Source organism: Eupeodes corollae, chromosome 1, assembly GCF_945859685.1.
Source record: "Eupeodes corollae chromosome 1, idEupCoro1.1, whole genome shotgun sequence".
Lineage (NCBI taxonomy): Eukaryota > Metazoa > Arthropoda > Insecta > Diptera > Syrphidae > Eupeodes > Eupeodes corollae.
In genome coordinates, this window is record NC_079147.1 from 76,532,967 (window position 1) to 76,557,180 (window position 24,214).

At 35.3% G+C, this 24,214-nt stretch overlaps 1 protein-coding gene across 1 annotated transcript in view; it reads right to left on the reverse strand.

Moving 5' to 3' along the window:
- Positions 1-9,985: 9,985 nt before the first annotated feature.
- LOC129943078 (shootin-1) overlaps positions 9,986-24,214 on the reverse strand; it is a 109,202-nt gene continuing 94,973 nt past the window's right edge. Inside the window, exon 8 of the mRNA XM_056052296.1 lies at positions 9,986-10,227. Within this exon, the coding sequence (XP_055908271.1) occupies positions 10,064-10,227 (164 nt within the window). The 3' untranslated portion in view covers positions 9,986-10,063. The remainder of the gene's footprint in view (positions 10,228-24,214) is intronic.

The window sequence follows — 24,214 nt, forward strand, 5'->3', positions numbered from 1 at the left end:
TTTGGGAAACTTGGTTACATTTTCCAGTTATCGAACAAGCATTACTTTTCATGGATATTATTTTGACATTTCAGTTACAGTGTTGAAAGATCTTATACTGAAAACGATTGACGAAACCACAATGGTAAAGTTATGTGAAGCAAATTATTGCAACAACCTTAATCATTTCAAAAATAACAGAATAACCCACATTCCATAAGTCCTTTTCAACTTCTGTCACATGTTAATGTCTCGTGTAAACGTCAAGTGTGTTGAACGCTTTCATTCAGTGTTCTGTAAGACGAAAGGAAAAGACGACTATGAAAAAAAACGACGGTATCTCTCGTTTGAAAATTTGCTCACAACGAAGAAATGAAAGTTCACAAAACTGTAAATTTCCTTGTTAAATAATTTATTTTATGGAATTTATTAGTATTTTATTTGCGATAAATAAAAAAAAAATATTTGTTCACATTTGCAGTTTCACTACAATTTAATATAAAAAGTGTACTCACTTTGAATCAGGTAAATCAAATGAATTTGAGGTTTGTCTTATCTGCTTTCTTTTTATAATTAATTGTGCTTTTTCAAAACTTCGCACTCCACCTTCTTCATCATCATCACTATCGCTACTCGTGTTGTAATACATTTCTACACATATCATTTTAATTATTTATTTATTTACCAATAATTAAATAAAACCACATTTTTTAAACATTGAACAATGATTTTTTATTTAGACTATAATTTCATTTTGACAGATGTTTGTTACTTTTGCATCGTTTATGAATCTGCTACAAATCCGTCATACCATACATTTTTTTGTACATTAAGATTTTGAAAAACAAAAATGAAACCTTCCATTTTGCAAAAAAAAAATTTGTAAATTCAAAGATAGGTATTAGATTTTATTCCGTTTTTGAATTATAAAGTAAAATAAATAGAAAAAAAAACTTTCAAACAAAATGCAGAGTAGACCTCCTGAAGGGTTTAAGAAAAAGAAGACAAATAACAAATAGCACAAAGAAATGATTTCGGCAAATTTATCTTTTATAATTTATTGCACCTACATATATTAAAGTTTTATTATGGGAACTACAAGTTTGATAGCTCCATTAAAAAAAGTTTAGTTGAATTGAATTAAATTGAATTGCCTTTCAAAGCAACTGCTGTTTTTCTTTAACCCCTAGTTGTCTGAATATTTCGTTCAAGCAAATCGTTCCTGATACTTCCGTTTAATAATTATGTTTTGTTTATAGTTTTATTTGGTAATATAAGTCATTGTTTGTCATAATAAATAATTTTACGATTTTGAATATCTCTTTATCTCTCGCGATCGCTAGCTGACAAGAACCAGTTTTGCACTTTAGGCTTCGAGTGTTCTGGTGTACGCAATCTCTCCAGCTTAGGAAATGTCTAACACGCTATGGCTTATCAAAGAACATGCTACAAAGCAGCTACCGACAAGGACATTTTTTAAACGACCTACATAATGTAGTTTAATATCTGAATGCTCTCTCTGAGTCTTTGGCATATTAAAGGTATACAAACCACTTTGAGTGTGCGCCAATTAAAATTTAAAAACAAAATACCGATTTAAAAGCGAAATACAGATTAACTTTGATGATATTAGCGAATTAAACTTTTAATATAATATGAGAGCCGATAATACCACGGTTGCCACTTGAAAAATAAGTGTGTCCAAATTTGAAAATAAAAATGACTAATTTTAGGTAAAAATTAACAACATAATTGAAATTTTTGTAAACACAAAACAATGAATCTCATTTTTTTACTTATTTTCCGTATTATAAAAATTAATCAAATGAAGGTAACGAAACATAGATATAAGATGAGATCACAGTTTATAAGTTTAAAAAATATAAATACAAAATCATAATTTTAAAAATGTATTGCTTTTCAGGCACACTATGACTATTTTCTTATTTTGAAGCTTTTTAGCTAGCACATTTCCAAAACTAATTCCTTAATTTTCAAACTTAATTTAAAAAAAAATATTTCAGCAGAATCATCAGATTAAAAACCAAATTATTCAAATTTATGAAACAGTACTCGTTTAAACCATGTTTTAAAAAATTGACTGATGAAAATCTAGGCATTCTCCACTCCATTTCTTCATCTTCGGGATAACACTGAACCGTGTTAGAAAAACAATCAATTAAAAATGATATTGAAATTTTGAAATCTGACAAAATACTTTTAAGAGTTTTTATGGATTTCTTAAATCATTATTACTGAGTTGAAATCTAAATAGCTAGTAACAGTAAAGGTCCAACTATAATAGGCATAAGCAAACATAAGCTTATGTCAAAAAACCAACGAAAATTCACTTAAGTTTGTGAAATTACTGCATAGCCAAAATGCAATTTTGCTTACGTATCTAAATGTCAGACTTTACTTATGCGGCAAGCGACTGGGATCTTGCTTAAGTTTGCTTAAGTTAACGAAACTGAGAAAAATTGAACGAAACGAAGCTAGACTCCATTTTGTTCACTAGTATTGAGATTCTTTGTATTCGCACGTTTACTTGTGCGCGCATATGCTAGCCTTCGGTCGGACACTAGTTCTTCCTATAGAACAAGAAGTTCTTCTATTATTATTAAAATTAAGGTCTGCAACAACTAGTTTTTATTTTGAAATACTAAATGGCATCAACCCAATGGCTCATTCTTACCCATTATATTTTAAAGCCTTATTGGGAAAATAGATAGTAAAGTATCATATAAAAAAGGTCCAGATATAAACTCCAAAAGAATTTAATTTTCCAATTGAAATTCCAATTCAGATTTCCAATAATTTTCAGAAGACAAGAGTTTCCAAAACTTTTCATCCCCTGAGCATAGATTTCAAATGATGTATTGTATAATTTTATTTATAAAAGTGTTGAAAAAATAGTACCTATAGGAAACTAGAAGATTTTGAATGTTGTAGATATTAAGGAGGGTGTTGCAAGAGAAACAGATTGGAGAGTAGTTTTGTTGGTAGGTGTAGATGGGATGCAGTGGTATGTCGAAGTCAAGCGAAGATAGTAGTTATTAGTAGGTTAGTGATGATGACAGGACTCCAGTCGTGGCTGTTTTTAGTAACAGATATGTATCCTTCCTAGAGGGATGTCACAACAGAACCGCAGTCTATGTTGAGAATATGGAAAGACCACTTCTCCAAATTATATAACGGCGATGATGAACCCAATTCCACTCAACCTTGGCGACGCAGATCAACAATTCCGCCTACCCGACCTCGACGAAGTGATGATAGCTATATCTTAACTGAATTCAAGCATATCTGCTGGAGCTGAAGGCATCGCTGCTGTCGAAAGAAAGCATGCCCAATGAGTGGAATCTCAGCATAGTTTGCCGATACACAAAAAAGGGGACCCTCTAAATTGCGCCAACTACAGAGGCATCAGTCTATTTAACATTGCATATAAGATCCTCTCTACCGTATTAGGAGAACGTTTGAAGCCGTTCGTCAACAACCTGATAGGTCCTTATCGGTGTGGCTTCCGACCAGGAAAGTCCACTATCGACCAAATATTCACACTACGGCAGATCATGGAAAAAACCCATGAGCTTCAAATTTGATTTTAAGCCGCGTATGACAGCATCCATAGGGAAGAGCTCTACTTATCCGTTTGTGCAGAATGACGATGGAGAATGCAAGACCAAGTATATGCTGTCATCAAAAAGGGACATTGAAGAACGACGTCTTGGACGAAACGTCACCATGGACAGCTATAAATTTGAGGTAATTGAAGACTCAGACAACGACACCAGCGTTGCAAATCGCTGCTTCTTTAGACTAAGAAAGCAATTGAGTAGTAAATTCTTCTATCGAGCATCTAAAATCACCATCTATAAGACACTCAACATCCCGGTTCTCATCTATGGCGCTGAGGCCTGGACCCTATCAAAGAAAGATGAGAGCGTCTTAGGAAAACCACGACTCAGGTGGGTGAAGACCTCAACAAACTTGGCGTGCGAGACTGAAGACAGCTAGCTAGGGACCGATCTGGCTAGAGACGCATGTTGGTTGAGGCCCAGGTCCGCCCCGGACTGTAGCGCCACCTTAACTAAGTATCCTTTTGGCATGTTTCAGGAATTCGGTTTCTATTTAATTTTGTACATCCTATGGCTGCGTTTAATCTCAAGCAGATAGGGCATCGTTCAATAGGGTATTTACAAATTCTCCTATCCAGGATACCCTATTCAACGCTAGATCGAACGCAGCCTATCAGTTTCACGACATTTATTTATGTTAATATACAATTTAAAAAGTTATCATGAGTTTCACCTGAACCAAATTTCACTTTGAATACGAAATAATATTTTGAACAGCCTTCAAAAAATTAACCAAACATTTCAGTCTTCAATGAAGTTTAATTTCTTACGAAATGATAAAGGAGAATTAATTAAAAAAAAAAAATTGCCGGGTAAAATTTGTTGAACGAACCTATGAACTACAGATCGATGAACACAGGTAAATACTTTTACCAAGGATCGTCACCTTTACAATGGTTTTTTGAATCTAACTCTCTCTTCTCTCGAAACCAAGGCGCCAACCATTTAGCTACTCAGATATTTTGTGTTCTAAAAAAATTATAATGACTTTGTAAAACCTTTTTTACATCCAATAAAACAAAACTTTTGCTAACAAAATTTATAGTTACTTTAAGTAAAATGATTTTTTTAGGACCGAAATGTTTGAGAATAACAAAATTGAGTTTGTTGTCTGATGCAAAAACCCAGTAATACTTTTTGAAATAATTTTGTTAATACTTTTTGAAATAATTTTGTTGTCCTGAATTCGTATTTGACCTCATTATTTTTCCGTTAGACCAAGTGGTCTTAAAAAATCCTGGAAACTAATAATTTCATGGTTTTGAAAAAAATAAAGTTTAATGTAAATTTTTGGTGCCGATTTCGGATTTAAACTTAGCTTATAGCTTTTGTCAAGTTATTTATGAACATATGTACATCAAAAAGAAAAAGTGTGATTGATTTTCACACGTTTTTAGGGTTTTTGAAAACATTTTTTTTAGTACTATAAACTAAAAAATAACTTCTGTCTTTTTGGATTAGGAAACGTATAAGGGTTTTAAAACGAATGGCGGTAGTCTTAACGGTTTGCTTCTATCGCCACTTTGATAACATCCAGAACTTCTGTCCGTTTGACTTCTGCTATAAGCTACCCAAGATATATCTACGTTCAAATTATGAAATGTTTGCAAATGATTGCACTAGAGTCAATTTTTGTTTAACACTTTTGAGTCTAATTTTTACCATCATCGCCACAGGTAAGATGGGCAGACTTGGTGGTCCTTGGAAGAGTTCGCAAATGACTGCAGGAGGATTTCTCAAAAACGTTATGTTTTAAAATAATTAACTAATATAATGTTGTTTTTCGAATTGTAAAAGGTGATATCTGATGATCATTGTGATTGTGAAGCTAGATTCGGAACTAGGCCACCAACAATTTGAAAAAGTTTTATTTGGTTATAAGTTGAACAGTGTAATAATTAAAAGTTCGAAAACACGATACATTTTTAACTTCCCATAGGAAGTTATTGTAATGGGTAAGATGTGTCAAATTGAAAATTTTGACATTTCTCGACGTGTCAAGGTCCCTAGAGTCGAAATAAAAGATTTTTAGAAAGATGTCTGTGCGTGCGTGGGTACGTACGTTCGCGACGTTGTTTTCGTCTGCCATAGCTCAAGAACCAGAAGACATATCGACTTCAAATTAATTTTGTTATACAGATAATAAGGCAGAAAGATGCAGAAAGGGCTCTCAAGAAAATTACGTGGGTGGTTTTTTTACCATAGCAGTTTAAAAAAAAGGTGAAAATTTCGCTTAACCCTAAATATCTTACGAACCAAAAACGCTAGAGACTTGAATTAAATTGTATATAATATATTGTAACGTGATATCAAAGAAGTATATTTTTTGAAAATAATCCATCTAACGGTTTTTTTTATAAATCAAACAAACTGAAAAAAATGTGTCACCTCAAAAATTGTACAACTAAAATATTATTTTATCTCCAAAACAATTTTGTGCAACAAAAATAATGTTTTTGACATCTGATAAAATTTTGAGAAAAATCGAATTCAATTTTAAAAAAAAAACATTACTCAAAGTTGGTAAAAATTAAATATCGATTCAAAAATCTTTTCAAAAACTTGAAATTTAGGCTTCAATCTTATTTTATCTTATAAGAAATATTGTTTTCAACATTCTTAAAAATGTTGGGAAAAATCGAATTGACAGTTTTTTACAAAAAATAAAAACCTAAAAAAAAAATAATAAAAGTTGGTAAAAACTGATTTTCGACTCAAATATCTTTTCAAAAATTTGAAATATTGGCTTAAATTTACTTTTATATTTCAAAAAATATTGTTGTTAACATTCAGTAAAATTTTGAAAAAAATCGAATTGACAGTTTTTGTACAAAAAATTAAAAACCTAAAAAAAATTCAATAAAAGTTGGTAAAAATTGATTGTCGACTCAAATATCTTTTCAAAAATTTGAAATATTGGCTTTAAACTTATTTTATCTTATAAGAAATATAATGTTAAACATTCGATAAAATTTTGAAAAAAATCGAATTGACAGATTCAAGATTCAAATATTTTATTTATAACAAATTAGTTCTTACAATATAAGTTTCAACGACAGTAATAAAATAAAATAATAATAAGACAATGGCGTTGCCGTCTGTCTGGTAAGTTGATTGAAATGCAAAACATGTTTTTCGAATATAAAAATAAAATAAAATAAAAAGAAGCCTATTTTCATAAAAACTTGATTATCTTTTTTTTTTTTAAATAAAAGTATAAGCTATTTTGTTTCTTATCTAAATTCTGTTGTTATATTGTTTCGGTATATAAATGCAGATACAATAAATTTATAAAGAGCTTGCCAATTGCAACCATTTAGGAGTCTCTTTGTATGTTCCATTGTTAACGAGCGTTCCCCGAAGTAAATAAGTCTATAATGGGACATATAGCTAAAAAATGGAAAGTATCTTCTTTCGCTTTCATATTACAAATTGTGCACTGATTGGTTATAACGTTTCTATATGGAGATCCATTCAAATTCAGCATTTCACATCTTGCTCTACATATTAGTGATATTTGTTTCACACTATAAAGGTCAACAAAGTAATTCTTTTCGTTGAGATTATAGTTAAGCCCTGAATAAATAATTCTATTAATTGATGATTTTGCTTTTTCAATGTTTTGGGTACGGTCTTGTGAGTCGGATATTTCCAGAAGATTATAGCATTGTTGCTTCAGAAGTGCTAGATTTGTGTATTGTATATTTAGGTCTATTTCACATTTTTCTGCCAATGAAATCCAATAATTAATCCAATCTAATTTATGGTCAAAAGTATACTTAACAAAAATATTTGGAAGTCTGTCTGATGGGTAACAGAGAACTTTATGTATATAATCAAAATGTAACTTTAGAGTAAAATGAAATATATTTGGAAGGCCTGTTTCAAGCATAAGTACATAATTAGGGGTATTCGAGGGAAGGTGGAATAACTTTTTCAGAAAGAAACGTAGAAGCTTTTCGGTTTGTTCGTATTGCTTAAATCCCCAGGTCTGACAGCTGTACCACATAACTGAGCGCATAACACTTTCAAAAATTTTATACTTAGCTGAGAGTGGTATTTCATTTTTACTAATAATATCCTTCCATGAGGCGTTGATAAGGTTTTTTGAGGCTTTTAATTTGTTTTCAAAATGTTGTGTGAATTTCATGTTTGGTTCTAGAATTATACCAAGGTAGCTGTATTTCGTGACAACTTCAATTTGCTGCCGATCCAGAAACCATTTTTCATTTTTTTCTAATTTTGATTGTCTATTCTTAATTATCATAATTTTCGATTTCTGGAGATTGATCTCCAAATTCCACGTTTTACAATAGGTACATAGTTTATTGATCATAAGCTGTAAACTGTGAGCTGATTCTGCGAATAGAACCATATCATCTGCGTATAGTAAGACCTTAAGAGTTTGCTGGGCCATGTAAATACCTGCAGGTAAATGTTCTGTAATGTCATCTATAAACAGGGCAAAAAGAACGGCGCTCAAGAGGCATCCTTGGTTAACACCAGAACTAGTTTCAAACCATTCGGAAAGATTCTTACCATCCCAAACCCTTTGTCGCGTGTTTTTATACATATTTCTTAATACTCGGATCATTTTCGTTGACATTCCTTTCTGCCATAATTTGAAAAATAGCGCGTTGCGGTCAATTTAATCAAAGGCGGCTCTAAAGTCAACAAAAAATGTGTATAGTTTTCTATTATTTCTAAGAAAGTATTTTGAAACGGTTGTAATTATGAAAATATTATCGACGGTAGAGTAACCTTTTCGAAATCCTGCTTGATATTCACTCAGAACTTTATTTATCTGTTCCCATGAGTTGATCCTATTCAAGAGAATAGAGGCAAATAATTTTGCAATTGAATTCATAAAAGATATGCCTCGATAATTACTTGGTGTACTGATGTCACCTTTTTTATGGATTGGATAAACTATTGAATCTTTGAATTCTTGAGGTATTTCACCAGTTTTAAATATGAGGTTGAAAATTGACAAAATTTGATTTAAAAACTCAATTGGTGCGTTCTTATAAAATTCGTTTCCAATTCTGTCTGGACCTGGTGCTTTTTTATTTTTGGCCAATTGAAGACATACTTTTAATTCACACATAGATATATCACTATCCAATAATTCATCAACTATATACGGTTCAGCAAAATGAACGCTTTCGCATGCATTACTTGGGTTAAGCAGTAGCTTAAAATGGTGAGCCAATTTCTCAGCCGATATATGCACACCGGAGACAAAATTAATACCTCGCAGAGTTTTAATGTTGTCCCAAAACTTTTTTGAATTTCTTGTGTTGGAAAGTTCGAGTGCGACATTTTTAAAATAATTTTCGCGTTTTTTTTTGGCATAAAAGTTTTCGAATTGACAGTTTTTTACAAGAAATGAAACTCTAAAAACAACAATACTAAAACTTGGTAAAAATTTACTATCGACTCAAATAGCTTTTCAAAAATTAAAAATATTGGCATCAAACTTATTTTATTTCACAGAAAATATTGTTTTCAAGATTCAGTAATTTTTATATAAAAATCCAACTGTCCGTTTTAAAAAAGAAATATAATATACAAAAAATAGTACGCAAATTTGGTAAAAATTGATACGAGTACATATAGACAAACTTTTAAGCAAGACAAATCGACAGACGGGATGGGAAGTTATCAGTGTGGGTAGCATCCAAGCCTCTTTTTAAGATTTTAAAGTACGCTGTATCTCCTATAAATTGCACGCTATAGATTAAAAAAAGTTAGTAAGCAACTGTCGCTTTTGAGGCTCCAAGCCCACTTTTGGCTTGGTTAAAATTACTAAATAAAACTAATTGATTAGTTGTTTTTTTTTCATGCTTTATTTTAACAATAATAACTTTTAGAAATATGTTGTATATTGTAAACAAAAAATATTCGTTGGTTATTTGTTGGGTATTTAGATAAAAATATTTTTAAAAAATTAAAACTTACATTAAAAAAAATGAGTGCATTAAATGCACCGTTATGTTAAATGTGTATAAATAAAAAATAAAAAAATAATAAAAATTAATCTATAAAAATGATTAGTATAATTTTTGTTTAAATAATAAATTCAATGGAAGACAATATTGTTTTTTTTTTTTGCTAGGTAGAGCACCACAAAAATAGCTTAGGGTTTAAAACCGATGTTCAAAAAGAAAAATAACTTAACAACAAATTAAACTCGGTTTACAACAAATGTTTTTTAAAAAAATGTATAAAATTAACCTAAGGAATATAACACGTCAAAAATATGATAATTGGTTAGTAAATTAGGTGATGTTAAATATTCTGAATAAATTGTGTGTTTATAAATATCCTCTAATAAGGCTCATAAAAATACATAAAGGCTATGCGTGTTGGTTTTTTTAGTTTTAATACAAAAAGGCATAAAGGCATTGCAGAAAGGCATAAGTTTTGACTCAATATAACGGTCATATGTGTATATCGATTACAATTTGGGAATTTCGGTTTTGCTTTTGGCTTATTTCTAAGACTTGGAACATTTCTTGGAGGGCTTCGTTGGTTTTGGTTTTTCTTCGATTGCGTCGCAGTGTTACTTTGCCTGATTTAAGTTCTCGTACTAAAGCGTCAAGACCTGTAAAATAAAAACAATTAAAGTTTCTATAAGTATTTATTCAAATATGACAAGAGAAAGGTGGCAGAAAGACACACAATGTTTACAACAAAGGTACAAATGAAGTGTGTAACATAAAAACATAAATTTGATAAAGGAGTGATTTGATTGATCAGTGATTTGATATGAATTATAATTAATTACCATTTAAATGATTGACAGTGTAGCTTTACTTCCAAGGGTGTTAGAGTACTGTGTACAGTTAGCAAAAAAACAAAAATAAATAACACATTTATGTATATTGTTAAGATGATAAAGCAAATTCGGGAGCGTAAAATTAAAGTTAGCAAAGTAAAAAAAAACTTTTTTTTTAATTTAATGGAGTTTTCCAATGTTAAAATAAATCAATTTATTTTTGATCTAGATCTGTCAAAATCACAAATTTCCAATGTTTTTGCATTCCATGGGTAAAATCAATTGATTTATTTTTTATTTGAGAACAAATCTGCAGATCTAAATTTTTCGTCCAATTTACCCCTCTTTGTACTAATACTGGTTAACTGAATTTTCAGCTGTCAGATTTAGAGGATACAAGTTATTTTTTTAATTTTTAATTTATTTGCTACTATACAAACAATTTTAATAAATTATGGAAGCAATTTTAAAATAATGGGAGGGTTCATTAAATTCATTTCTTTGTTTTGAAAATGAATCAAGTGTCAAAAATTGCTTTTGATTTGACGAGGATTCTTTTTCTATTCAAATATGTTTAATTTCTTTTTGTCAAGTTCATATAGAATTTTAAAGTTTTTTAGCTGGAAATTTGGCAGTTAACGCGCTCGTTAACACGTTCTACTTAATGTAACAATAATATAATGACAAAATAAAAAAAAATTCCAATCGTGTTTCATGCGCCACGAAAAAAAAATCAATTTTTGACGAAAATTTTGATTTACACATGAAAAAAATACCCAATAAATTGTGAGGAATATAGGAAACCCAAATTTCTATACATACATGAATATTAAATTTTTAAATTTAGGTGGGGCCAACATTCATTATTATTATGCGGATTAATGCAAGCTGAATAAATACTTTAATCTGACTTACAAGCTAAGAAAGATAATATTAGTGGGATTGTTTTGGAGATGGATTTTTAGCAAAAAGCGCAATTGAAATCGTAATGGCTGAATCACAAACACGTTTCAGCTTCGACTTCGTCTGTGTTACGGTGGGTTTGCTTAGATGTTGTTTTGAATGACATTTCTATTTTTTCATTCCTCCAAAGAGAAAATATTTTATTTGTTGACATTTGTTTACAGCTGTCGAGTGTCAGACAAAGCAAATGTTAAGATAATTGAACTAGAGCTTCCGTTTAGAGTTACATTACGTTACATTACGTTCTTTTTCTTACGATTGTCAAACGCAACTTGAGATCGAAGCTCCATTTTGATAGCATGCATTGAATTCTTATGGCTGAACTCGTAAACGTCAGGTGAAGCCGAAGCTGAAGCGTGTTTGTGATTCAGCCATAAAGGTTTTTGTTCAAATTTGCTTTTGGTACCATGCGAGTAACTTGTCTGTTTGCAAAGGCAGTGCCGCTGCGTCCCAAATACCCTAATATGAACCGGTGCCATGAGATACGTTGGGAAGGAATATAAAAGAGATCTGTTTATTTTAAATCACGCGGATCGTGTTAAAGAAGATCGTGTTTTAAACATTTGGCAGTATATAGAACCTGAAAGGTATGATTTAACAAGATAAGTAAATAAAGTCGGTAGTGATATGTAGGAGGCATCAAAGGATCGTGTAAAGGTAGGCTGTAAAAGGAACGTCTTTGCCCGCTCAGATTACCGATGATTTGTTTTGTAAATGCGTTTAATCTGTTCAAAAGTAAAAGCAAACGCATTTTTATTCCACGAAAGCTTTTCTTGAATCTTGAAAAAATTGAAAAGATAAGAAGAACTAGGTGATAAGCACGTTGTGTTCGACTTCCAAAAATAATCCTTTTTTATAATAATTGCTTGTATTAAGTTGAAATGTATATTTATCGCAATCGAAATTATGTAAAATTACTTCGGAATCGAAATGGAGTTTCCGACGAAGGAAGCGTTGCGGAGAAAACTACGCTTCGACGAAAAACGGTTGCCTCAATAGGGCCGAATATATTTAAATCTAACTACTAGACCAGAATGTGAAACTATCGAGGTCTAGTTGAATAAGGCGAGAATCATATCATAAATCTATGTAATGGTCTTGAGCGAGATTGTTAGGTTTAGTGTCAAAAGGAAACTAATGAGGAAAAAACATATGATTAACGGAACTCTCACAAAATTTTTTTGACGAATCTTTCGTCGGTACTTAAGCCTAAGCCCGTACAAGATCCAACTGACCCAGGAGCTCAAAGTTCATGACCATAGACAACGCCGCGCCGACCGTTTGTTCCCTGACTGGGTTTCGAATCGTTTGGAAGAGGACCCCAATTTTGGCTGAAAAATCATCTTTAGTGACGAGGCGGGTTTTTGGATGAATGGCTGTGATAACAAGCAAAATTACCGTTTATGGGAAGACACCAACCTAAGCGAGTTTCACCAATTGATAATGCATCCTAAAAAAGTTACCGATTTGTGTAAATTTTGGGCCGACAGCGTAATTGGTCCGTACTTTTTTCAAAACGGAGTTGTGGAGGCGGTTACCGTCAACAGCGAGATCTACATAACGATGATAACTAATTTCGTATAGCCCAAATTGAACCATATGGACATTAAAGATATATTGTTCCAGCAGGACAACGAGACGGCGCAGTACTTCACAGCGAAAGAGTGTGACACGTATGCGGAAGTCATTGAAAAATGTCATATTCCTCATGCCTTTCAAATAAAAAAAATGTTGTTAATACCTCACACACAGCTTGTTTTATTCCATTTCAACATCTACCCGCCCTTATTGAAAAACCCTTTATTAGCCTGAGTAGAGGAAATGCTTTTGAGATGAATTCTTAGCAAAAAGCGCAAAGGTTTTTGTTGAAATTGACATTTGGTAGCTTGTGGGTAATGAGTCTATTTGAACTGTTTAATACGAATAGGCAGTGCCGCTGCGTCTAAGGGCCTGTAAAAGACCCAAATATACAACTGTTCAGAGAGTTACGTTAAATAACGCGGGAAGGTGTTTAAAATATTTGAACTGTAGGCAGCACCCGAAAGTAGGGTAAGAATTAACAAGATGTCAGATATAACTTAATGTTCTTTCAAGCTTTAACAAAGCAGAGCGATAGGTTTTATTTATAGGAATTATATGAAATAACATGGTCAGGAAATTGATCAGACGTGGGCCCAAGATAGCGAACAATCTCAACACAGGGAATATGTTAATAATAAAGAAAGTATTGAAAAGAAAACGTTTTAACACGCTTTTGTGAAACTATTTAGTGTGTTTTTTTGTTTATTATTTGCAGGCACTCAAGAGGTTATTAGTACCCTTTGTATGTTTATATTTAAACACGTTACACATGGGTCTAAAAGTTGTAAACATCAAAACAGGAGGGAAAAACAGAGTTGGGCCAAAGTATTCCACATTCTCGATGTGCGGTTTAAGAAAGATCTCTGTACTTGACAGTATGTCCGTAATTGAGGTAAAGGGTAAACTGATGAGCATTCCTAAAAGTACGAATAATACAGTTGAATCGTTTAAGTGGTGGAATGCAACTGACTCATTCGAAAGAACATTGTTTGTAAAAATATCGATAAAACAATGAAAGGCACTAAACATTTCGGCGGTGTTCTAGCGATGCAAATGTTTCGATTATAGTTCACCACCTATCATTTTTAAGGCCTTTCTTATTTCTGTTGCAAGAGATTTAAACTTGTTTTAGAGGCACCTGTCCAGATATGCGAATCATATTTAAGCTTTGGAAATGGAGCTTTGTACGTTACAGCCAGATCAGGATCAGAAGGGTCGAAAAATTTCTTGCACCGTGGTCGGAGAAATTCTAAGTAGCAAGCAGCATTTTTGGCAATATCAAATATATGATCATTCCATAAAAGGTGATCTGTGATACACATACCGAGTACTGAAAGTTGATCAGTTTCCTAATTAGCGGTATCGGCGGTGGGTTAGGCTTTAACGACAAATAATAAAAGCATTGAATTTTTGAAGCATTAAATTCTACCCGGTTCTTAATTCCCCATTGCACAATGCTGTCGAGATCGCAATTTAATAAGCTTATCATACGTTGCCTTTGAAGTTCGACATCCGAAGGTCAAGATTGTTAATTTAGGAACGAATAAGAAAAAATGAGGGTTCCGTCGTCAGCGAAGCAGTTTAATGGATTAGAATTGGCAGACAAGAGATCATTTATGAATATAAGAAAGAGAGTCGGAGACAAAACGGAGCCCTGGGGAACACCAGCATTTATTTTATGAATTTCAGACTTGGAACCATCCAATACAACTTGTATTGAACGGCTAGAAACGTAGTTTATAATCCATCGAGGAAGAGATTCATCAATACAAAAAGTATGCATTTTCGACAAGAGAGCTTGGTGCCAAACTCTATCAAATGCTTTTGAAGTATCAAGTGCAATAATTCCAATTGCTCCAATACGATGTAAAGATTTGTTATACTGTTCGGTGAGATAAACCATGAGACCGCCAGTGGATCTATTGCTACGAAAACTATACTGCCGGTTATTAATAAGCTTTCATTCTTCAAGAAAATTAATCAGCGTTGCCATGAATTCATGACCTTGAGAAGAGGGGACGTATGCGCTATTGAAAGATATTTGGAAGGGAAGGAGGATTCGACTTTTTTTAGGGACAGGCTCGAACAACAGAGCATACAAAATATTTTGTCAATGGCTTTTCTTAAATCTGTGTAGACTTACGTTTCTGAAAACCATGTTATCTATAGAAAATGAGAGACTTGAAGTGTAAACTTATTTGAAGGAATTTCCTTTTAGCTATAAACAGATTCAAAACTTGTAAGCGGGGAATATAGATATGGCAGGGAGCACACCAGTCAAATTTGTTATGTTATGTTTCGCACGCCACCTGAGTCGCGGTCTTCCTCTACTGCGCCGTCCCTTGGGATTGGATTCAAAGACCTTCCGGGCTGGAGCGTTGATGTCCATCCGCTCTACATGACTTAGCCATCTAAGCCGTTGGACTTTAATTCTGCTAACTAGGTCAGTGTCGCTGTACAGCCCGTACAGTTCGTCGTTATATCTTCTCCTCCATTCTCCATCTATGCGTACGGGACCAAAGATCACCCGAAGAATTTTTCTCTCGAAGCATCCTAAGACGCTCTCATCTTTCTTTGACAGGGTCCAGGCCTCAGCGCCATAAATGAGAACCGGGATGATGAGTGTCTTATAGATGGTGATTTTACATGCTTGAGAGAGGACTTCTCAATTGCCTTCTGAGTCTAAAGAAGCTGCGATTTGTCGTTGCCTGTATTAATAGCGGTGCCTAGGTAGACAAAGTCCTTAACTACCTCAAAGTTATAGCTGTCCATGGTGACGTTTTGTCCAAGACGTCGTCGTTCAGTGTCCTTTTTTAATGACAGCATATACTTGGTCTTGCCCTCATTGACCACTAAACCCATCTTCTTCGCTTCCGTCGCAATGCTCAAAAACGCTCCACTGACATCACGCTTTGATCTTCCAATTATGTCAATATCATCTGCGTATCCGAGTAATTGGATGGATCTTTGGAAGATTGTGCCTCTAGTGTTGACGGTTGAGTTTTGCACAATTCTTTCCAGAAGTCGCATGACAGTGCATCGCCTAGTCTAAAACCTTTTTTGACATCAAATATATCGGTAAGATCTTTTCCGACCTTGATAGAGCAGCGTGCATTTTCCATCGTCATTCTGCACAAACGGATAAGTTTGACAGGGATGCCAAAACTAGACATTTTTCGGTAGAGCTCTTCCCTATAGATGCTGTCATACGCAGCTTTAAAATCGATTAAGAGATGGTGGGTATCGATTTGAAGCTCTTGGGTTTTTCCAAGATCTGCCGTAGTGTGAATATTTGGTCGATATTGGACTTTCCTGGTCTGAAACCACACTGATAAGGACCAATCAGGTTGTTGACGAATGGCTTCAGACGTTCACATAATACGGCAGAGAGGATCTTATACGCAATGTTAAGGAGACTGATGCCTCTGTAGTTGGCGCAGTTTAGAGGGTGTCCTTTCTTATGTATCAGGCACACTATGCTGAGATTCCACTCATCGGGCATGCTTTCTTCCGACCATATTTTGCAGATGAGTTGGTGCATGCTCCGTACCAAGTCATCGCCTGCTGCTTTGAATAGTTCGGCAGCGATGCCCTCAGCTCCAGCAGCTTTGTTTGACTTAAGTTTAGATATAGCTATCTTCACTTCGTCAAGGTCGGGTAGCCGGAATTGTTGAACTGCGTCGCCGACGTTGAGTGGTTCTATCTCCCTTACAGCGGAACTCGGTTCTTCATCGCCGTTATATAATTTGGAGAAGTGATCTTTCCATATTCTCAGCATCGACTGTGGTTCTACTACGATGTTCCCTTGATCGTCTTTACAGGCTTCGGTTCGTGGCTGGTACCCTTGGGATGTTTTTTTTACCTTTTGGTAAAATTTACGAACCTCATTCCTGTTGTGACATCCTTCTATCTCCTCGATCGCGCGCTTCTCATGCTCTTATTTTTCGTCTAAGAAGCCGGTGTTCCTCTCTCCTCTTCTGCTCGTAGAGCTCGCGAGCGGCTCTAGTCCTTTTGTTCGCTGTGGTGGCCGTGTGAAACCTAGCACTTCAGAGGCGGCATCTCCGATGGCTGCAAGGCAATATTGCCACTGGTTTTCAATGCTTAATGCATGCAGCATAGGACTCCTTAAGAGGTTATTAGAGGCTCGATCGGAAAAAGACATGACAGTCGCTTGCGATGGTAGCCGTCTAACGTCGAATCTTCTCACAGTATTTCCTTGTTTTGGCTTCGATCGGGATATCCGTACCTTGGCTACAAGGAGGTACTGGTCCGAGTCAATGTTGGCCTCTCGGAATGTTCGGATATCCTGGATACTGGAGAAGTGTCGTGCGTCGATCGCAATGTGGTCAATCTGGTTGACAGTTGATTGATCAGGAGATTTCCATGTCCCCTTATGGATATTTAGATGTGTGAACTGCGTACTAGCTACCAGAACGTCTCGCCCCGCAGCGTAATCGATCAGTCTGAATCCGTTGTCGGAGGTAGTGTCGTGCCTTGATGCGGATCGTCGTGATGCGCTCGCTCGCACTGTTGAAACTCAAGATTTTTTGCCTGAGCCTAGTTCCAACAACAAATCCACACCCAAATAGACGCTGTCTTTGTTCTCGGTAGCAGTCGCCGTAGTAGATATCGCAGTCTTTTAGTTTGCGTTTGCCCGGTCCATCCCATCGCACTTCTTGGATGGCTGTAATATCTGACTTGCAGCAGTTTAGGGCTTCAGCTAATTGTTCGGCTGCACGTGGTCTGTTAAGGGACCTAACATTCCACGTACAGATCCGAAGTTCGTTGTCCTTATTTCGTTTGCGTGGGTTGTCAACAGTGAATCCGTCCGTATCAGAGGCATTTTAATTGCACCATTCCCAAAATTGATTAAGATCTACGACGATCAACTCTAACCTCAATTTGTTTGATTCCAATCAGGAAATTTATGTCAAAAGACAGACATTTTCAATGATAGCTATAACCAACATCTCGAAAAATTCCGATGATTGGTTTCAATGATGAAAATCAATGATAGCTATAATTGGCCCCTTAACTTATATTTGATCAGATCAGGGTCAATTGTTTGAGGAAGAAATGGACCGAGAGGAAATTTAGGCAGGTACACAAAATATGGATATTTATAAAAAATATTAGTGAGCAACTTGGGGATAGTTTGTGGATTATTTGAAATTTAAATTAATTCAATTATTGAGAAAGGGAAATGCAGGATAACCATCTTATTTTATTTTGTAGTTGAAGAAATAAGAAAAGGATTTAGGATCATTAAAGATATTGGTTTGGGTAAGTGTATGATATCTTGATGATTTCATAAGTTCCTTAAATGATTCATAAATGAAATAGAGCAACAACTGAATTCGAAATCAATTTATAACCAGAACCAAATATTTCTGGGACAAAGAAAACAAAAAAATATATAATAAAAGTTCTTAATTAAGAATGTCTGAAATAGAACATGTCCCAATTAGTGACCTCGTCATTGATGTTTTAAGAAGGATTGCGTCTTCTCAACGACTTCCCCCTTTTTATGGGTTAAGCCTCATTAGTCTATCTACCATATATGGGTATAAATAAAAAGGGGGTTTTATTAATAGCAGATGAATTTATAAGGGCACATGCACATGTACATATTTATGCACATAAAATCAACACAATTAAAATGGACATGTGGTTTCTTATCTAATTGCTATTGTGATGCGAACTTTTATTGATTGAACTATCATCTAAAAATAAATACCATAAATATAAGGCATACGAATGGGTCGTACGTAGGTAATTATTATTATTAATTTAAACTTTTAAAGGAAAGTAAAGTGTTTAAGAAGAGATACCTCTAGTTTCTTTGGATTTTCGGAACTATTAGTTTACTGGATTTCGGATTTTCAGGATTTTGGGTATTTGAATCCGAAATCTGGGTTTTCGGGCAGTCTTAAAATAGCGAGTATAAGGTTAGATTAGGTTAAAGTGGCTGCGGATTCAGAATCCACACACTTAAGCCAAAAGTAGGTGAAGATTCCGATCCTGCTGAATTTGTTATTAATGGGTATTGCTTAGTGCTATTATTCTTCTCACACCATGGTCTCGCCATATATATTAGGAATGATGTTGCATATCAACTTTTACCACAATACGGTCATTGTACCAACTCTCTTTTTAATTTCATGTGGTTAAAACTTTCCGTGAATAAGCACATCATTCACTATTGTTTTCTTTATCGAAGCCCAAACCTGGACAGAGTTTCAACTTCTCAGGAATTTGATGCTCTGTCTGACTCCATACAAAGAATTGTCTCACTGTATCCTCACACTGAAATCGTTATTACGGGCGATTTCAATGTACACAATTCTTCGTGGCTTCGCCATTCGGGCCAGACAACGCCCGAAGGAATGTGTGCTGAGATTTTTGCTGAGTTTAACCATTTTACTCAGCTTGTCAATGAGCCTACTCGAATATCAGACGTTAACGGCCGAGCAGAAAATACCCTTGACTTGTTTCTCACTTCTGATAAGTACACAATCAGTGTATTGACGCCTCTAGGCACATCGGACCATAGTGTTATATCTGCTAATTTCTCGTGTCAAACCAATCCAGTTAAAGAAAGAGCTCCAAAGAGAACCGTTTGACAGTACGAGAAAGCCAACTGGGACGGTCTCAATAATTTTTTCAGGATCTTTAACTGGTCGCTATGCTTCCTTGGTAGCGACGTAGACTCCAGTGCAGATATGATTTCTAGTATGATTCATTTGGGAATGGAAACGTTTATCCCGAATAGGGTTAAAAGTATTAAACCCAAGGTTAAATCATGGTTCGATTCGAGCTGCAAAGAGGTTATTAATGAGAAAGAGGTGAGCTTCCGGTTTTTTAAAGCCAACCCAACTGAGGAAAACCGGAAAAAGTTTAAGCAAGCCAGGAAGGCCTGCAACGCCTATATTCGAAGGACCAAATTTTTACATGACCAAAAATTACGGCGAAAAATACTGCAATGTCTCAAAGGCAGTAAGAATTTTTGGTCATTTGTAAAAAACATGAAGAATTCTTCCTCTTCCTCGGTTCCTACGCTTGTTGTCAATGACACTCCTTTAGTTAGCTCTATTGATAAAGCCAACTTATTTGCAAGGCAGTTCGCCGAAAATTCCACCTTACCAGATAGTGTCATGACTCCTCCAGTTCTTGAACGCGTAAATGATTCTATGGGACCAATCTTTTTTCGTACTCGAACTGTGGCGAGAGTTCTTAAAGATCTCAACATTCATAAATCCGCTGGCCCAGATGGTATCCCCGCTATTATTCTGAAGAGGTGTTCTTCCACGCTAGCAAAACCACTGCGTAAGCTTTTTTATCTATCCTATTCTTCTGGACTCGTTCCGAGTAGTTGGAAAACTGCATTTGTTCAGCCAATTCCAAAAAAAGGCGAATCTTCTTCTCCCACAAATTACCGATCGATAGCACTAACGTCCCTTCTTTCTAAGGTCATGGAAACGCTGATTAATTATCAGCTTAAGAAATATCTTGAGGAACGGAAGCTTCTTAATAACCGGCAATACGGCTTTCGTAGCAATAGGTCCACTGGTGATCTCATGGTTCATCTCACCGAACAGTGGAACAGATCTTTACATCGTTTTGGAGAAAGTAAGATTATTGCACTTGATATTTCAAAGGCATTTGATAAAGTTTGGCATCTTGCTCTCTTATCGAAAATGCGTGCTTTCGGTATCGACGAATCTCTTCTTCGTTGGATTAGAAATTTTCTTTCGAACCGTTCAATACAAGTTGTTTTGGACGGATTCAAGTCTGAAACTCATAAAATAAACGCTGGTGTGCCTCAGGGCTCCGTTTTGTCTCCGACCCTCTTCCTCATTTTTATAAATGATCTCCTGTCTGCTACTTCTAATCCAATACATTGTTTCGCTGACGATAGCACTCTTAGCTTTTCATATTCGTTTCCAGACTCACAACCCTCCTCTTCGGATGTGGAACTGCAACGGCAAAATATGATTAGCTCATTAAATTCCGACCTACACAGCATTATACAATGGGGAATAAAAAAATCGTGTGGAAATTAATGCTTCGAAAACGCAATGCTGTCTTGCATCGTTAAAGTGAGATAAACCGTCTTTGCCACTATCTATGAGTGGCACTTGCATCAACGAAACAGAAAATCTTAACATCCTCGGAATGTGCATCAGCAACCACCTATTGTGGAGCGATCACATACGCGATGTTGCCAAAAATGCCGCAAGATGTCTAGGTTTTTTGAGACGTTGCAAGAAATTTTTTTCTCCGTCTGATCTGGCTACAATCTACAAAACCTATAAACGTCCGAAACTTGAATATGACTCTCATCTCTGGGCTGGTGCTCCAGTAACTTATTTAAGCCTCTTGGACAGTATTCAAAAAAGAGCATTTAAATTAATAGATGATAATATCATCATAAGTTCATTTACTTCGCTTGAACATCGTCGTAAGGTCTCTTGTCTGACCCTTTTTTACCGTTATTTTAACGGACTATGCTCTAGTGAAATAGCCAGTTGCATTCCTCCCCTTAAACAATTTAACCGTAATATCCGCGGCTTCTAGGAATGCTTATCAGTTTACCCTTGAGCCCAACTTCGGACGTACTATGAAGTACAGAGATTCTTTTTTTAGCCGTACTACGCGAATGTGGAACGCCTTACCACGCTCTATCTTTCCCTGTCATTGCAATGTTCAGAAATTTAAAACCAATGTACACCGACACCTCCTATCCAACCCTTCCCTCTTTTCCTAATGCTCACACTGTGTCTTTGGCATATTAAAGGTATAAAAAACCCTTTTAGTGTTTGCTAATTATAAAAAAAAAGGTCCATTGTGATACCACATTTTGAGCTTTTTATAAATCGAAGAAGATATTTGATATCCTCTTTAGCTAGTTCACTGGGATTATCAAAAAGGTAGTCTCCCAGATGAAGTCTGCGTCTTAGTGAAAGAGCAGGACAAGTGCAGAGAAGATGAGAGATTGTTTCCTCTTCTTCCCCATCCATACAGCTCTTGCAGAAGTCATTTGAGGCTACACCAAGTCGTATGGCGTTTCTGCCTATAATACAGTGTCCCGTAAGGAGACCTATTAGGGAGCTAATATGAAGTCTGCTTTGAGATAACAAGTTTTTAGAGGGCTTTAGGTCCAGTAAAGGCCATATTGTTGGTATATTGTGCCACCTAGAGTTTGTTATCGTAAGAGCTGTTTCTTTTAGCAGAAGTTTACATGTATTTAACATGACGGTTCCATTTTTACCAAGTTCATCGGCTCTACAATTTCCCGTGATGTCTCTGTGGCCCGACACCCTACAGAGGTAAATGTTAAATTGCTGCGCCATCTCCATAAGAGACGATCGACAATCGAGGGCCGTTTGAGATTTGGTTAAGACACTGTCAAGAGATTTAATAGCAGTCTGTTAGAGTAGTTGATATCACGTTTTCTCTTAGCCTGGAGAGAACCTCTTTGATCACTAAAATTTCCGCTTGAAAGATTAGGGAGGCGGAATGAGATGCTTAGATTAAGCTTTCCTGAGTACACACCACTACCTAATTCTTCATTTGTCTTGGATCCATCTGTAAAAATAACGAGTATTAAACCAGACTTATTCGGCTGAACATTGATCATAAGTGTTGACAAAACTAAAAATGTAAGATTAGGTTAAGTTAGCTATTGTCGAGAAAACCAATTCACTTAGACTAATAGTTGATATGCCCCGTCAAGAGGAAGGGGTAAAGGGGGAAACCCTTTTTCTAGGGGCCCGTAAAATGAATGCAATGAGGAGGGTTTTTTAAACAATTCATGCTTTCGCAATCGGGCCCCTGTTTGCATGTTATCTACCAATCTATCAGTCACAAGCTTTCCGATCTGGGCCCGATTATTGGCTTACATTTTTGTTAATATTTAATGAAAAATTGGGCAACTCTGAACTATTGAAAGAAAGTTGTAATACATTTTTTTATTTAATTTAACTTAAATTTCAAATTTATTTTATTAAACTTTAACTAAAAACAAATCACAAATACTTATTTCGGTTACTGTTTTATAAAGTTTCTTTTCGAACAAAATGTTTGTTGCGGTTTCTGGGGACCGGAAAATCTTCCTCAAGCCAAAAACATGACTATTGACTTTGAAATTCAAAATCTTGACAACTTGAAAATTATTCGAAACGGATAGGATCAAATTGTATTTGAATGCAAAGCAGTTCCTACTGGATTGGGGCATGTTCTAGAATCGTTTCCATCGATCTGTCAAAGGCAATTAGAGAGACATTTTGGAGAAAATCAAGTAGCCGGAGTGCAAATTGAAACAGACGAAGAAATACATTTCAAGAGAAACAAACGTTCGTCCTTGACAGTACAAAGAATTTTCATCGTTCGTGCATCATCACAAGATCGTGTTTCTGGACTTGCTACACTGTGAATCGAAGCACCTTTGACAAGGAAATTGAATTTTGATGCAATTATAAGTTGAAATTAGAACGTACCATATCAGTAAGCATGAACTTTGGAAAAAATGGCAAATGTTTGGAACACGATACAGTGATTAAGAAGACGATATGAGAGACAAAGATTTATTCCGTCGGAGTAATGGCTGAATCACAAACACGCTTCAGCTTCGGCTTCACCTGACGTTTACAAGTTTAGCCATATAGGAATTCAATGCATGTTATCACAATGGAGCTTCGACCTCACGTTTCGTTTGACAATCGTAAGGAAAAGAACGTAATGTAACGTAATGTCACTCCAAACGGAAGCTCTAGTTCGAATTTGCTGAGCATTTGCTTTGTCTGACAGCTCAATAGCTGTTAAAAAAATGTCAACAAACAAAATATTTGCTCTTTGGAGGGATGAAATGTCATTCAAAGCAACCTCGAAGCAGGCCCACCGTAACGCAGACGAAGCTGAAGCAACGGTGTTACCGATCCCTCTATCGAATTTTGTATAAAAGGTAATTATTTCCTCTGTCAAAAATAACTTATTCTCCCAGATGGACCTTAGAGGACACTTAGAAGTTGTTGTTGAAATGTAGATGAGGAGCTATGTAGCCCAATATTATTATTGATCCACTGTGAGGAGGCTTTAAGTAGAATGGCGCTGCCGATTGTTTGCTGAAAATATCTAGCGGTACAAGATGGAACAGAACATCAAGTGCAGTGGAGGGTTGGGGCGGAGTGCTCCACTCATACAAAGGTCTAGGTGGGAGGTCTTGGTGCTTCAGTGTGTTAAGATGCTTCCCAGACAACGCTATGGCAAC